The sequence below is a fragment of the Struthio camelus genome, chromosome 2 (genome assembly GCF_040807025.1).
Source record: "Struthio camelus isolate bStrCam1 chromosome 2, bStrCam1.hap1, whole genome shotgun sequence".
Lineage (NCBI taxonomy): Eukaryota > Metazoa > Chordata > Aves > Struthioniformes > Struthionidae > Struthio > Struthio camelus.
Window position 1 is genome coordinate 58371458 of NC_090943.1, and position 14665 is coordinate 58386122.

At 40.0% G+C, this 14665-nt stretch overlaps 1 protein-coding gene across 6 annotated transcripts in view; it reads left to right on the forward strand.

Annotated features, from left to right (window-relative positions):
• Positions 1 to 9939, forward strand: part of CDK13 (cyclin dependent kinase 13) — a 54092-nt gene extending 44153 nt beyond the window's left edge. Inside the window, exons 12-14 of one of the 6 annotated variants that reach the window (XM_068935963.1) lie at positions 1403 to 1608; positions 4932 to 5489; positions 6698 to 9939. In XM_068935963.1, the coding sequence (XP_068792064.1) occupies positions 1403 to 1608; positions 4932 to 5489; positions 6698 to 7554 (1621 nt within the window). In that variant the 3' untranslated portion in view covers positions 7555 to 9939. The remainder of the gene's footprint in view (positions 1 to 1402; positions 1609 to 4931; positions 5490 to 6697) is intronic. The other 5 variants (XM_068935966.1, XM_068935967.1, XM_068935968.1 and 2 more) reach the window with 5 other exon arrangements.
• Positions 9940 to 14665: the final 4726 nt, after the last annotated feature.

The window sequence follows — 14665 nt, forward strand, 5'->3', positions numbered from 1 at the left end:
AAAACAGAGGGCACTGTTCTACTGCCTTTTCCAGTATTTCTGTGAGCCCTATGGCATTTAGGGCTCAGTATTCCTCGGATCAGAATGGGGTTGTTCTCCCCCTTCTTCTTGCTCTTATTCAGGGATGGTAGTAGAAGGAATTACTTTCTTGGTTATCTGTGCTGTAAGATTATAAACGTAGATAGCCATGTCTGTTACTATGGACAAATATCAGCAGAAGTGGTGCTTCTACAAGAAGACAAAGGAACTGATTGCCCCCACCATCTCCCCCGAATCCTTCGTTTTGATATCTTTGTTGCTCTCTGTTTCTCTGCAAATTAGATGAAGTTAACCAAATTGCTCCCTTCAGGCTCAACTGTAAGAACACTGTTCTCTTAAATAAAACTGTTTTCAATTTCTAGTAGTTCTGATGGGAATGATCAGAAGACGACGTTTTAGGGTAGCCTGAATGTGGTCCAGCAGCTGCACTAAACAACCTAGTGGTTTCACAATGTGATTCATGTTTTGAGTAGATTCCCTTCTTTTATCTGTTCCACGTAATCAAGAATTTTCCTGCAAAGCATTAGTTTCTGATACTATCATTGTAATTAGGGATTTAATAACGCAGGCTCTTAATTCTTCTGTGACAGAATTTTAACCCTGTGTATTAATGCTCTACCATGAGCTATGTTTTTAGCCTTGTTACATATTAAAAAGCTGCACAGCAGTTTGAGTTGTTTCTGGGTCAGTGTTGAACTTAACTGCTGGAACTCATCAGCAGAGACTTGGAAGTCGGGGAGCATTGGATCTTTTAAGATCCTCTGACCATCTATTTTAATGACTTGCCCTCACAGTATTGAAAAAATGAGCTGTCTCAGATCTCAGCAACATGAGGTCACGTAATATATTTGGGCTTTGGGCTTCAGTGAATGCCAGAAGATGAGGCCCAGTTCATCACTGGTTTCTGGGCCTCATATTATCATACATGAGTTCTTAATGCAGCAGCTTGTTCTTCATTTGCTTAAATAGTAACTTTGACTGTTCTGTTTTATAGAAAACGTGCAGCGTTTGTTGGATTACAAGTTGTTTTGAAGCCTTAAGTTATACAGATAATTTCCTTTTTTGTAAATAAGAATGCAAATTTCAAGAAGGCAACATTGATTATCTCTTTCAGATGTATGTTCCCTTTATCTGATAGAGGGACCTTGTGCTTGTGAAATAAGCAGCTGACAAAGATTGCACCTAGAAAAGCATTTCTAAGATTGTTGTGGCCTTGGATATTTTTTGATGTATTTACAAGTTCCAGGAGGCTCGCCTTTACAAGCCTTACATTATGTGTAATTTTAGCATTTATTTTACTATGGTTAAGAACCATAAATCAATTTCCCGGGTCGAACTGATGATCTCTAATTGTTCTTTGCAGCCTTCCTTTGTGGCAGGATTGCCATGAGCTGTGGAGTAAGAAACGCAGAAGACAGAAGCAGATGGGCATGACTGATGACACAACAGCAGCTAAAGTCCCTAGGAAGGATCTGTCTCTAGGCATGGATGAGAGCAGAACCAACACCCCACAAGGCATGCAAACTTCTTCCCAACTCAAAACTCAGGGCAACTCTAGTGTAGCACTTGGTCAGTAATATTTTTGGTTTTTAAAATTACCTACTACTTGGATTGCACATCTAGACATTTTAGATGTTATTTTCAGAGTGCTGAAGTCTTCTGGATTCTTGAGGGAGAAACAACATTGTAAGTTAAAAAAAAAAAACAAAAAACTTTGTTTCAGAAGATTTGCCTTTGTTTTTGGAGACTGGGCATTCCTTTTAAGTTTTGCTTATTTTTTTCAATCTAGACAGTGTCAAAGCTCTCGGCTACCTTGCTCTGTATTTTCGGGGGATTTTATTCCTTCCCATTTCTGTTTTTTCTGTAATTGTACTGGTCAGCTGCTACTCTAAGTAAGGTCATCACAGTCTCCATAGATTGAAGGAATTTTACTGGTAATGATAAATTCACCAGAAAGCAAATTTTAGGACAGCCAGCGCTCCAAATGAAATAGATGCCTTCGGCATGCTGTGCCAGTCTTCAGCTTTCCAAGTTGTTGGGGCTGAACTTGTGACTTAAAAAACACTGCTATAACAAGAAGTAGCTACCTCTATAGTTTGCACAGCTGTTAAAGCATAAACTGAACCAAGTGTCTTGCTTGGAGACCAATTTTACAAATAAAACATGAGGAGTAAAGTAGCCATTTCCTTACGCAGACATCACCAAACTGCTGAGTGTTCTCAAGAGACATATTTTTTAACTTGCAGTCTGAAGCGTACGTATACTGTCCCTCACTAGTACGAAAAGCATAGAGTAACAACAAATGGATGCCTGAGGAGTTTAATTTAGACCATTTTTGATTGTGCAGAGTGACATTAAATCCAATGACACTGATACGGGAGCTCAGCTAAAGCCAATAAATGAGTTGTCTGGGCATGCAAATTCTTTGATACTAACTACCTTGAGTCAACTCTTAATTCAACAATAGACCAGAGCTCCAAATATGCTGTGCAAAGAACGTAAAAGTATGTTCTTCTGACCACTGACGTTTGTTTACCTCTTGCTCCAGTCCGTCCTGTTTCTCACTATAGCCCAGCTGTGGGCTTCTCACACTCCTATGTTTACGTTCAAGTTTTGGTGGCGTTTTCAGACATTGCTTTTGGTAGCCCTTAGAATTTTTTTCCCCCACAAATGAAAACTGTAGAAGTTTAGGGACTCTGAAGGGTAGAAGTTATTTTCTTGGTGCTTTTATAGCAGGTGGCCCGTTAACAGACTACTAACTTCATTAACACTAACCGTGCATTACAAACTGACCAAATAGAGAATGAATCATCCAGACCTATATTGCACATATGTACATAGAAGAATGACCCAGGTAGAAAATAAGGAACTTTAATTTGCCCGTGGGATTCAGACAAGTCAGCATAGAGGTGTTTTCTGTGTTAAGCAAAACACTTCTTGAAATCGTGAATATATCTTATTTAACATCCTCCATGATGCACACTAAAGAAGGCAGTGCACAACTCTATGCTTTAATCAAAATAATTGCATTTATTTCAGAGCCACAAAAAAAAAAAAGGAGGGGGGTTAAAAATGCCTTAGATCAACAGCTAATGTTCTGATCCTTGAATGAGACCTCTGGTTATTGTAGTTTATAATTTAACAGGAGCTATATAGAGCTCAATAATTTCATTGCGGTAGAAACTGCCAGATGTCCTGGAATACAGTTTGCTTCTGGAATGGGCATTAAACCAACCAAAGAGTATGCAGTAGGTAGATTAATTTCCCTTCCCGCACCCCTCTCTCCTGCTGAATTTTCACTGAGAGAGTCTGAGAGAGAATTCTTTATCTCCCTGGTACTTGGGCATGCCATCCTTAGATGTCACATAGTCAACTGTAAACCTAACTTCTGATTGAAAGCCAGCAATACAAAGCATTAGAAAGTATATTTTTTCTGTATTGCTGAATACAAGGATGTTATATAAGGGTGGTGGAGGTTTTTTTTTGGTTTGTTTTTATTCATTGCAGTCCTTGGAACCCCTCTCGGTAGGTTCGGAGTGATTGCATCCCAGTACACTTCAACAAGAAAGTCAGTATTTTGTGGACTTTGCAACAGTTTTTGCAACTGCGCTCTTTTTAGTCCTGCGAGGCAGATAGTTTTGTGTATGTATGCATGGGCAAATGAGAGATTAAATCTTCTGCCTGTTTCTGCATTCACTGGTTCTTGATAAAAGCCACCGTTTGGAGCAGTATGCTATTCGTATCTGCCTGATAATGAGATTTGAGAAGCTGTGTGATAGATTTAACTTTTTCCCTGTTAATATTCCTTATTTCTGTTTTAGTTATATTAGTTTATTTTACTATTTTTCCTTATTTGGCAGAAGTGTAATTGAAATGCGAATGCCATAAGATTATTTTGTTGCATTTTCGATTTACCCACAGTAACAGAGCAAATATTTTGTCTCTATGTGACCATTTTTTCAGGCTTGGCTTTGACTCTGCCACGAATGAATATATCGATAAGCTAGCACAAAGGCAGGGTAGAAGAAGACAGAATGTGCTCATATGGATCTGGCTTTGAGAAATTCAGAGCTCTGCCAGCAGAGTCACACACACTTGCTTTCTAACTTTCCTTTCTTCTCCAAGTCATTTACTCGTGGAGCATGTCAAAATCTATGCTGCTTCTCTTTTTTTAAAATAAACTAACGCAATGGGCGTTTGAAATTAAGACAGCACTTTGATATTCTGAGTTCCCTGCTCATATTTCCCCTACCTCATCATCATCTCCTATTTGGGGCAAATAAACTCCATTACTTTGAAGAAATTGTGAATGATCACAAACCTGTATTTTCCCGCTACTCGATAGTTGACTCCTTGTCCTTTGAACTCTGCACTTGTTACCTCTTTCAGTTCTTTTGCGTTTGTGCCACTAACTTGTGGGTCACCTAGAGCCTGGTCGGTTGAGCAAGCCTTAGAAACCAGATGCTGAATTAGAATGAGCCAGAATATAACTGGAAGTGTGTTTTGCAGATGGCCACTTGTTAACAGAGGGGTGTGATATGTCAAAGACGGGAAATTTTGTGGGGAATTCCAATCTTAGAGCTGCCGAAAGCAGGTGGCCTTAAGCCCTAGCTTAGGTGTATTGTGTTACGTTGAGCTCTGGCTTGATGTTTCTCATGTGTCCGAGTGTGTGTGCACACCCCCTGTAAGTCATTTTCTTTGTATTGGATCTTACTTTTCCGTTTCCTACAGATACTCCCCCAAAGGCAATTAATCTGTAAAAGCATTCCATTTCAACATTGTGCAAACCATGCTTTGCCAGTTGTATCAGCCATGCTAGATTAGTCTTAATTTTGAGCTTCTGAAATATGACCGTTCTACATAATACTTAAAAAAACCTTTTTTGTCTTTAGCAAAAACAAGCACTGGACAGCAGTTAAACCAGAATGAAGTGGCAATCCTGCTAAACCTGCTACAGTCTAAAACAAGTGTTAGTTTGGCACAGTTTGCCCAAGTGTTGAATATTAAGGTAAACCCAGAGACTCAGCAGCAACTAAATAAAATAAATCTTCCTGCTGGAATTTTGTCAGCAGGTGAAAAACAGTCAGAACAGCAGCAGCAGCCGCCGCCGCCTCCACCCCCACCGGAACAGGAGCCTCTAAAACAGCCAACCGTCACGCAGCCTCCTGTACCACCCGCTCAACTGAGTCAGCCTAAAGTTGAGACTGATGCTGCCCAGGCAGCCGTACAGAGTGCGTTTGCTGTTCTGTTGTCTCAGTTAATAAAGGCTCAGCAAACAAAACAAAAAGATTTTGCGTTGGAGGAGAAGGAGAACGGATCAGGAAACGAAATGTCGTTGCACCTCAGGCAGCCTCCAGAGCCCACCACTCCTGTGTCGGTCAGCCGGGACGACGTGGAGTCTCCGGCCCCCGTTTACCCGCATCTGATCAAGTCATTATATACATCTGCAGGTACTGAAAGCTTTTATTGCTAACCAGTAAATACCTCAAGCGGTGGAGATTTAACAGTTTGAGGATAAAGAGTTAACGTGCTAACGTTATGAGCCTGTGCAAGTATAGGAGGCGTAGTAGTTAAATTTATTTCTCTTTGTTGCCTTTTATGTCTGCATCACTTTCAAACTTAACCATCACTCTGTTCGGGTCCAAGCTACTATGCATTTTATTTTTGGTAGGATGCGAATGCCTGCTTGGCATTTGTTTCTTATTGCTGTAAGAGGTGCAGCGCGGGCAAACTACAAGATAATCCCTGCTGTAAGAGGGACACAAATATTTGTAGCTGTTCTGATGGAAAAGGTTTTTTGTTCAGAATTGTTGTTTTTGTTGTGTTAGTGGTGGTATTGATAGAAGAGCCTGGTTTCTCTAGTAAGTTCATAGCTTGAATTTAGCAATTTTGACTCTGCTTTTGGATAAAGCCCATTGAGGGGAGGGAGGTGTATTTTATTTTTGTCTTTTATGCTGACTATAGCAATTCATTACTGTCAAATCCTGTAAGTGTTTACTTGTAACTCTCACTAAAGCATATGGTTGGAGGTTTCCATTTGGATACAGTAATGGCTTCCTTGGTCTTCTCAAAGTTTGGATTTTTTGGGGGGGGGGGGGGTTGCTATTTCAACCGTGTTATGTTGTAGCTTATGTATTGCTCTGTGTTATTTGTAGCTGTTAAAAGAAATATTTTGAAGTGGATTTAGATTTTTTTTTTGAGGGTGGTGGTGTTTGGGTGTAGTATGGGTTTTTTGTGTTTTTTTTTTTTTTGTTTTGTTTGTTTTTAACCTTAATTGTTGGTGTTCCTTAGTAGGGAGGCCCTCTCTCCCTTTCTCAAGACCTTTCCAAATGGGTGCTGTTCTCCACACCTTTTCTGTTTTCTCTTTGAACTTTCTAGTGTATCTGTTGTTCCAGTAATTTTTTTAAAGGAGCTGTACCATTTTCTCCAGCTTTGCTTGCTTGGGTCATTTTATTAGAAGTAGAAACCTGCATCACTCTCCTGAGAAAAACAAGCTGTTGCCTTCTCCAAAATAATCTGCCCAACTACCACTAAGCTTAAATAATTAGCTAATTAAAATTGAATAACAGACCTCTGTAAAGTTGAGGAAAGAGTTCTTTCCTCTCTGGAGTTGTCATTGCAGATTTTTATTCCAGAGCCTTTCTTTTTTTCTGTGTAGGTCAAGAGGATTTGGTTAGGCAGTCTGAGATGAGGCTTCTAAACCGAACGCCCGAACAAGAACGGCCTCGCATCTTGCCTCCAGACCAGCGTCCCCCAGAGCCACCGGAGCCTCCCCCTCTCACTGACGAAGACCTTGATTATCGGACAGAGAACCAGCATTTGCCTATAACTAACTCTTCAGGAACAGATCCTCACGCAGGAGTGAAAGCAGCTCTTCTCCAGCTGCTTGCTCAGCATCAAGCTCAGGCAACAACAGAGGAGCCAGTACAAACAAGTGTGGATTATCAGGCTAGAGACACCTATGTGACAGGCCCAGACTACAAGGATAACTTTGGATCATCTTCCTTCTCGTCTGCCCACTATGGTAGTAGTGATGGAATAGGAAGTGGATCGTCAGGAGCATTGGAAAGGAGGAGCTTCCTCGGAAATTCAGATATTCAGTCTTTGGATAACTACAGTACTGCTTCATCTCACTCTGGTGGTGCGCCTCCTCCGTCTGCCTTTTCAGAATCCTTTCCCAGCTCAGTAACTGGTTACGGAGACATTTACCTCAACACTGGTCCCATGCTGTTTAGTGGAGACAAAGACCATAGGTTTGAATACAGCCACGGCCCGATCCCAGTTCTGGGGAACAGTGGTGACACTTCCACCGGGCCAGAGAGTACTCATTCTTTGCCCACAAAGATGCACAGCTATAGCTATGGAAGTAATTTACAGGAAAATCCTAGTGGTATCGGCCACATGCATGGACAAACTTGGACTTCTCCTGCCCAAGGACCTGGCTATTCCCAAGGATACCGGGGACACATTAGCACATCCGCAGTGAGAGGGCGAGGCAGAGGATTACCATATTGAGTATCTGTTTTTCCTCAGGCACATCATTTTTATCTGGAAAAACTTTTGTTTTCTAGCTGCAGTTTAAAGCAGCACTTCAACAGACTTGAATAATGTTAATTCAACAGCTTTATTTTTATGTGGAAAAAGGGTCTTGCATACAGTAGGAAAATTTAAAAATGCTTAAAACTCATGCTGTCTGAAAACTAGATAAATTGATTGTACATGTTCACAAACTCTAGTTCTGAATTTTATTTTGTATTTTGGCAGTTTTAAGTGGATGCTAAATTTAGGGACATCAGCTTTTTATGGCACTCTTTCAGATCTTCTGAACTATGCACATTTGTGCTTTTTTTGTAAGTTTGGACCAACTTTTATGTAAAAAAAAAAAAATTTTACAACAATCAAAGCAGGGCACTGATTTATTTGGTATTTTTCTTTTTACAGAACTACCTTTAGTCAAAGGTCACTGTCAGTCTTTGCACTGCTTTCAGTGTTATTGTGGAAGGTGTACTTTGTGCTCATTTCAGATAATAAAACACAACCTTTCTCTTGATGCAAAATTTTATAAATATTTGGTCAATGTTATTTTCCTTTTCTTTCAAAAAGAAAAAAAAAAGAATGGATGTTCTGGTAAAATGTTCTCTCCATCTCCCAGGCTTGTTTATATAAAAACTGTTTTACTTGAATGGTAAGTGCCTTAACATGTAAGCTTAAGGTCTGCAAAAATTTGGAAGTACTTCATAGGCTGATGTGAAAATCAATACCTAAACCTAGGTAGTTAACAAGAAAATTGAAATAATGATAGGCAACTCAAGTAGGTCATAACCTTGTGCTGTTTACTTCAGGTGGGCCGGTTATTTACAGACCTAATCTTGTCTAGATGAAGTGACAATTTCCAAGTCGAACTTCCTAAGAAACTATGAAAGTGAGGAGAAGAATGAAGAGACTAGTTTTTTCCTCAGCTCCCTCTTGGAGTTGTATTAATTGTTTTAGTTCCTCTGCCAAATAAGCTATACTTTATATGTCCTTACCAAGTGATGAAATAGTTTTTCTGTTAAATGTCAACACCAGTAATTACTTTACTTTGTGTGAAAAGCTGACACTGTCGTCTTTTTACCACAAATATTGCATTACGGAAAGTAACCAAAGGAAAAATGACCAGTATTTAAAGCAGCAGCAGAACATTTTACAGCAGTTACAATTCTCTGTAAGCTGCGAGTGTGCCAACTAATCATTTTTCTATCTGCTATTCCACAGAACCCTTTATTATTGGAGCTGAGTCTCTTTGAACAACAGATAAAATGACTGTAGTTAAAACTCCTACCAGGAACCACTCCTCATATTAATTATAACTTCTAGCATGCTTTTTCCTTTGACAAGAAGTGGTCTCTCTCCTGCAGAGAGGAGGTATGGTTATGTTTTGCATGTACGTAAAAGAATGTTTTAAAGCCCATATTGGAAACAATTTTCCAACTGATTATCCAGTTGACAAATCGGTACCTTATGTAACTGAGTGTTTAACTATTACTTTTTAAAAAGTAAAATTTCTACTTACACTGTTACAAATGTAGTCTTGTCAGTGACTTTTTGGATTTTCAGAATGGAAGCCAAAGTTGTTGGGGTTTCCTTTTGTTTTAATTTAAAATCCTGGTTCTACTTATTTGTTAACTACCACGTTGCAGAGTATGAAAAACTTGCTTTGCTAACTAGGTAGCGTTCGAGCATCTGGCAAGTGAGGAATGAAGAGTCGTGTTGCTTAAGATGTCCCTGTAAATCCGGCAGTTGCCCTCACAAGGCACAGTAGAGAATCCTGTTACCTGAAAATAAAATCAACTAAGAACAAAAACTTGTGACCTGAATAGCCTGTACTTAAGAAAACAAAAACTTTATGTGAATGACAGTGTACTGGAGAGTTTTTCTTGAGTAAGAACACCTTACAATTTTTCTGTTGGTAAAATTACAGAAGCAATATCATTAGTGCCATTTAGGAATGGACAGTGTCAGCTATGGCTTTTTGTTTCCCGACCTTAGGGAGAAAAAAAATCCCACAATGTTCAGATACGCAAAATTTGCTTTTCAGAATCTAGCAGAAGACTTTCAAAGCCCTTAGACAGTTATTGACACTAAAGATGTGCAGTTTGGTGTTATTCTACTGCACTTCCAATGTGAATGCAGGGGATACTTCATTAAAAAAGCAGGTAAGTCCAAACAGAAGGTAGATCCCAAAGAATGAGAACTAAGTAATTTGACTTTCAATACAAAAATGTAAGGAAGATATGATATCTTCTAGTGCTTCCTTTTTGGGGGTAAATTTTGAAGTCATTTAGGTCACCTCATCTCATGTAGAGAAGCCAGTCTCCTCCTCTGAATACGTTTTTAAAAAAAAAACAAAAAAAAAAGAAAGACAGTGCAGTTTTATTATTGACTGACACAACTCCGATGTTGCATCATTTCATTGAAATAGATTTTAGTCTTCAGATACGAAAAGAATGCCAGCAGCAGTAATCTCGACTCTGAAGAATTGCAAGGATTAGATGGAGTAGACAGTTGACTTTCTGGTGGGTCAGAAACAAGCTTTCACACGCTGTTGCTGATGCTTATTGCACAAAGACTTTCTTCCAAATTTAGTTTAAGGATTGCTACTAGCCTTTGGCTGTGAAAACTACTTGCCTGTGACAACACTGTTGGTATAATTTGGAGGGAAGGTTGAGTTATATTTTCCATATGCGAAAACTTTGAAGAGATGACTTTCTCTGCGACCAAGGGGATCTCTTCAGCTCTGTCACTGACAGCCTTTCTTCTCGGGCAGGCAGAGGCCATAGGGGGCTGCATCAGGTGGCAGCTCTGCCTTTCTCTGCTGGGCGCCCCGCAGGGGCTGCTCCCTGTGGGCACGCTTGCTCCTGGGCCCCGGGAGCTGCTCAGACCTGCTCCCCGGGGACCATTCAGACCTGCAACTGGCTCAGTGTATTGGCAATGGCTTAGACTGTAGGTCCGCGTTTGTTAGTACCGGACCTGCGTGCTACTTACCAAAATGTCTTTTGAATTAAATCGCATTATAAGGTGCTTATGTCAGTTCAGAGTTTTGCCCTTTTGAACAAATTTCACTCAGCAGAGTGGATCTGTGCTAGTCTGGCGTTTTACATCGTGTGGCTGTTGCATTTCTGCTCCAGTAGCAGACATCCTACGAAGCGCATTATGTTTCTGTGGAGCAGTGGCTTTTGTTACTTTGCCCCCTATTCCTTTGGTTTTACACTGTCTGTGCTGCAGTTCCAAAGTGTGCTACAGAGACCTGGACACTACATCAAAAAGTAAGTGTTGTGTGTTTGTATTTCTAATGAAACATAGCAAAATATTGTAATCATGGACTATCAAGTAGTGAGTATTTCATTATTTATATGACATGGTCTTTAGCCATACCAAGAGGAAGAAAGTGAGCACAGTTGGACTGATATGACCATGACTGAAAACACTTAGACTATTATAATACTTACAATTCAGCCAAAGGAAAAGGAAAGAGCTTTTAGCCTGGATCGCTAATTGTTATCTTGAACAGAAGGAACAGTGGGGAGTGGGTGTAAAAATACCTATATCTCTAAATGTTAATATAATTTCTTCAAAGATAATTTTAAAATGGCAAACTTTTATATTTTCTTATGTTTCCATAACACATGGTCTATATTAAATTTTCTTCTTGCCACAGTAGTGTAAGATGCTTTATATAAGCAGAGGTGATAAGTGCTGTAATGTAAGTTCTTGAGGTTTTGAGTGTTCTCCTTTTGCTTGGTACTTGTGGCCGGAGCCAGTTTCACTTTTGATGAAGCTGCAGTTGGATCGGTTGAATTGATAATTGTGCAGTAAAAACTGAAGTAAAGTATTGAAGTAACATAGGATTCCTCTTTTCTGCAGGCAAATTAGATCTCAGGCCATGAATTCTGTTTCCAGTAGAGAAAATCTCAGATGTACTTCTTGCATTCTTCTTTTAGTTAATAAAACACTTGTGTGTTGCATACATTTCTCCATTCTGTTCTCTATTTCACCATTTTGTATATGGGGAAATACTGGCTATTTCACTCTTTGATAGTTTTGGAATGTTCTTCAAACACAGAAGTATGTCATTAAGAATTACCAGAAAACTGATTTGATTCTGTATTTAAAAATTAAATGACCTTGACCTTAAAATCAAACTAACTATTGCTTATCAGGGTGAAGAATGCTTTACCGCAGGAGTTATTTCAAGACAACCTAATTTAAAATAATCAAACTGTTATGCTTCAGCTTGCTTACTCTTTGTTATTTTAAGCCATTTGTATATAAAATGTATTGTGCAGCCTGTAAATAAAATACCATGAAAACTTAAAGTTTATCATTGTTTTCCCTCTCTGGATATCAAATGGCATTTCAAAAGGATTGTGGGTTGAACGAAATTATTATTTTTTTCAATATCCAAATGAATATAGCTTTCCATATGTTAAAATTTTGCAAGTTATTCAATAATTATTTACTGCTCCACTACTTTTCCAAAGAAAAACCACAGATAACTGGCAGTAGGAACACTTGTTATTAGAGCGCTTGAGGGGACTTCTGCGTAATGTTGGAAGCAAGGCAGAGCGTACAAGCTAGCGGTGACGGTGCCGCGGATGGAGGCTGCCTGCGAGGGTGTAGGTAAGAGGAACAGACCCCTCAGCTGGTGAGAGGCTGCTGCTGTTTCAGGCACGTACTGCTTGAGCTTTCTAGGACAGTGGGATATGTCTAATATATTTTAGTGGAGCTGTGCAAGCAGAGGTGCAGTTCTCCAACACTGTCTCTTTAAAGAGGATGGTGGGAATGGTGGAAGTATAGGAATTCAAAAACAAAGAGCCAAGTCTTTTCAGTATCTGGCTATATGCATATACGGCAGCTGAAGCAACTTAAATCAAACCTGACTGCCAGCAACTGCTCTTTAGATGCCAGAGGTTTGCCTGCTTTTTTTCCTGACTGTATCAGCTAATGTAATGGAAGAGATTACCTCTTCCAACCAGTGTTGTACTCCCATCCAAAAACATGCCATTGGCCATATCCTCTCTACTATCAAACCCTTGGTCAGAAAGACTGCTGCTGTCATCACTTTGCGGATTCGTTATTGATAAAGTTAGAAGATAAGTGATGAAGGGGCAACAGGAAGTTATCCAAGCCAGCACTAGTTACATAGCTGTTCTTTAGCATTCAGGTGGCAAGCGGTGCAGCTCTAGCCCAAAGAATCTTCTCATTTTGGAAGAATACTTTGGCAACAGCTACAATGAGAGCCTAGATTGTTGTTTTTTTGTTTGTTTTTCAGATAAATGACTTGGGCTGTGTTACCTAGGATGTTGACGCATACATAGCCGGCCAGACAGCTGTGGAAAACAGTTCCTAGTTGCTTGCTCTGCTGTTCTCCTCAAACTGCTATCGCACCTAGTAATGTAACTTAGGCTGTGCTGGGATATGAGCTTGTAACGGTTCGAGAGCTGTGCTGTGTCCCATTCATTGAGCCATTGGTACCATACGGCTACCAAGCTATACAAAAGGGTAGGGCCTGCCAGGCAGGGCAATAATTCCAGTTCGATCCACGCATGAATCAATATCAGCTGCAAATAAAAATAACATTAAATCAAAGAGACTACAGTACAGCAGCCCTGTATCAACGCAGAAGAATGAATGCGTCAGGCTGGCTGTGAGATCAGCGGCCAAAGAGGAAACAAGTCTTTTAGTGTTAGGCTATGAATTGTGGCATGTTAGCTTTGAAACATCCATGAATAATGCAATTTTGCAGAAACTTCTGTTGAATTAGATCAAGCAGGATTAGGGTGCCTCTATTTCTAGGGAATGTCTACGATCCGTTTCTGACAAACTATCCAGAAGAAGGGTATTTTATTCAGCAAACTCCCACATCATGTGGAAGAGTGTGTAAGTAAGAGTTCAGACCTCTTGTCAGCCACAACAAATAAATAGATGCTTTCATTTGATAAATGAGAATAGTTTCTTTTCAGTCAACTGCATTCACTTCCATGAAGCCTTTTTATTTTTAAAGCCACTTGTTCATTTTGGCTGCTTATTTCAGGATTTTTTTTTTTTTATTGCCCATGTTGGAAACTTGCAGTTAGTGTGATTTAACTCGGGGAGAACTTGGGAGTTTGAGTCTACTGCAATGTTTTCTTTTCTTCAGGTATAACAGCACTTGCTAATAGGCAGTCCTCTAATTGTTTTTCATAGAATGGCTTCAGTTGCACTTGAACAGTTCCTCTGTGTGCATGTGGATGTACTATTGGGATGGCAAATTTTCGTAACATGATGAATGTTTCTCTGATAGGACTCCTTTCAAAAAGGCTTTGTAAAGTGTTGTGTTTTTTTTTGTTTTTGGGTTTTCTTCCCTCCGTTTTTAAAATACACGGTGTAAAAGAAACATAACTGGCCAGAAAACGGTGAATGGAAGAGGGAGCTTTACAGCAATCAAACCGGGAGCTTCTAGTCATTACGCAGCAGAGATCTGCACCTTTAGTAGCAGAAAGCTATGTCCTACCCTGAAGATAACTGAGGGGTATTAATTTTTTCTGTGGTTTGAACCAGACTTCTGCAGATGTCTCTCCCTGCCATACCGCTCCCCTGCGTGCTCGGATACAGAGCGAGTTGCTAGAAGGAGTAAGAGCTGAGCACATCATATGTGGCTCTACTACAGAAAGGGGCCTTTTTCCCCCTCACTGCCACACACTTTTTAGAACTGTTCTACAAATCTGTAAAATATGCGACGTGCTTTTCCCTCTGTGTCAGAATATGCTATTTCTACTGGCTTTTAAATGTTTTCTATGGATTTTATTTTTGCCCACGTGGTGGTGGTATAGGCTTACTGTTGTCTGCTTGAATGCAAACATGCCCTGCCCTGCCTTAGAGGTTGCTCTGGGCATCAGTTCCCCAAGAGACAACGCTGTTTCTCATCCTTCCTGAATTTCGGGAGAGGGCTGGGAGGGGATGGGCTGTGTGTGGGGAGCTGGAGAGAAGCCTGATATATGGGGAAGGGATTTTCCCTGAGCAGGGAGCAAGGGGGAAATAATTTATTCTATGCCCAGCAAGGTTGCCTTTACCTTCTTTCTCTTCATCTTCACCAACTGCAAAAAGG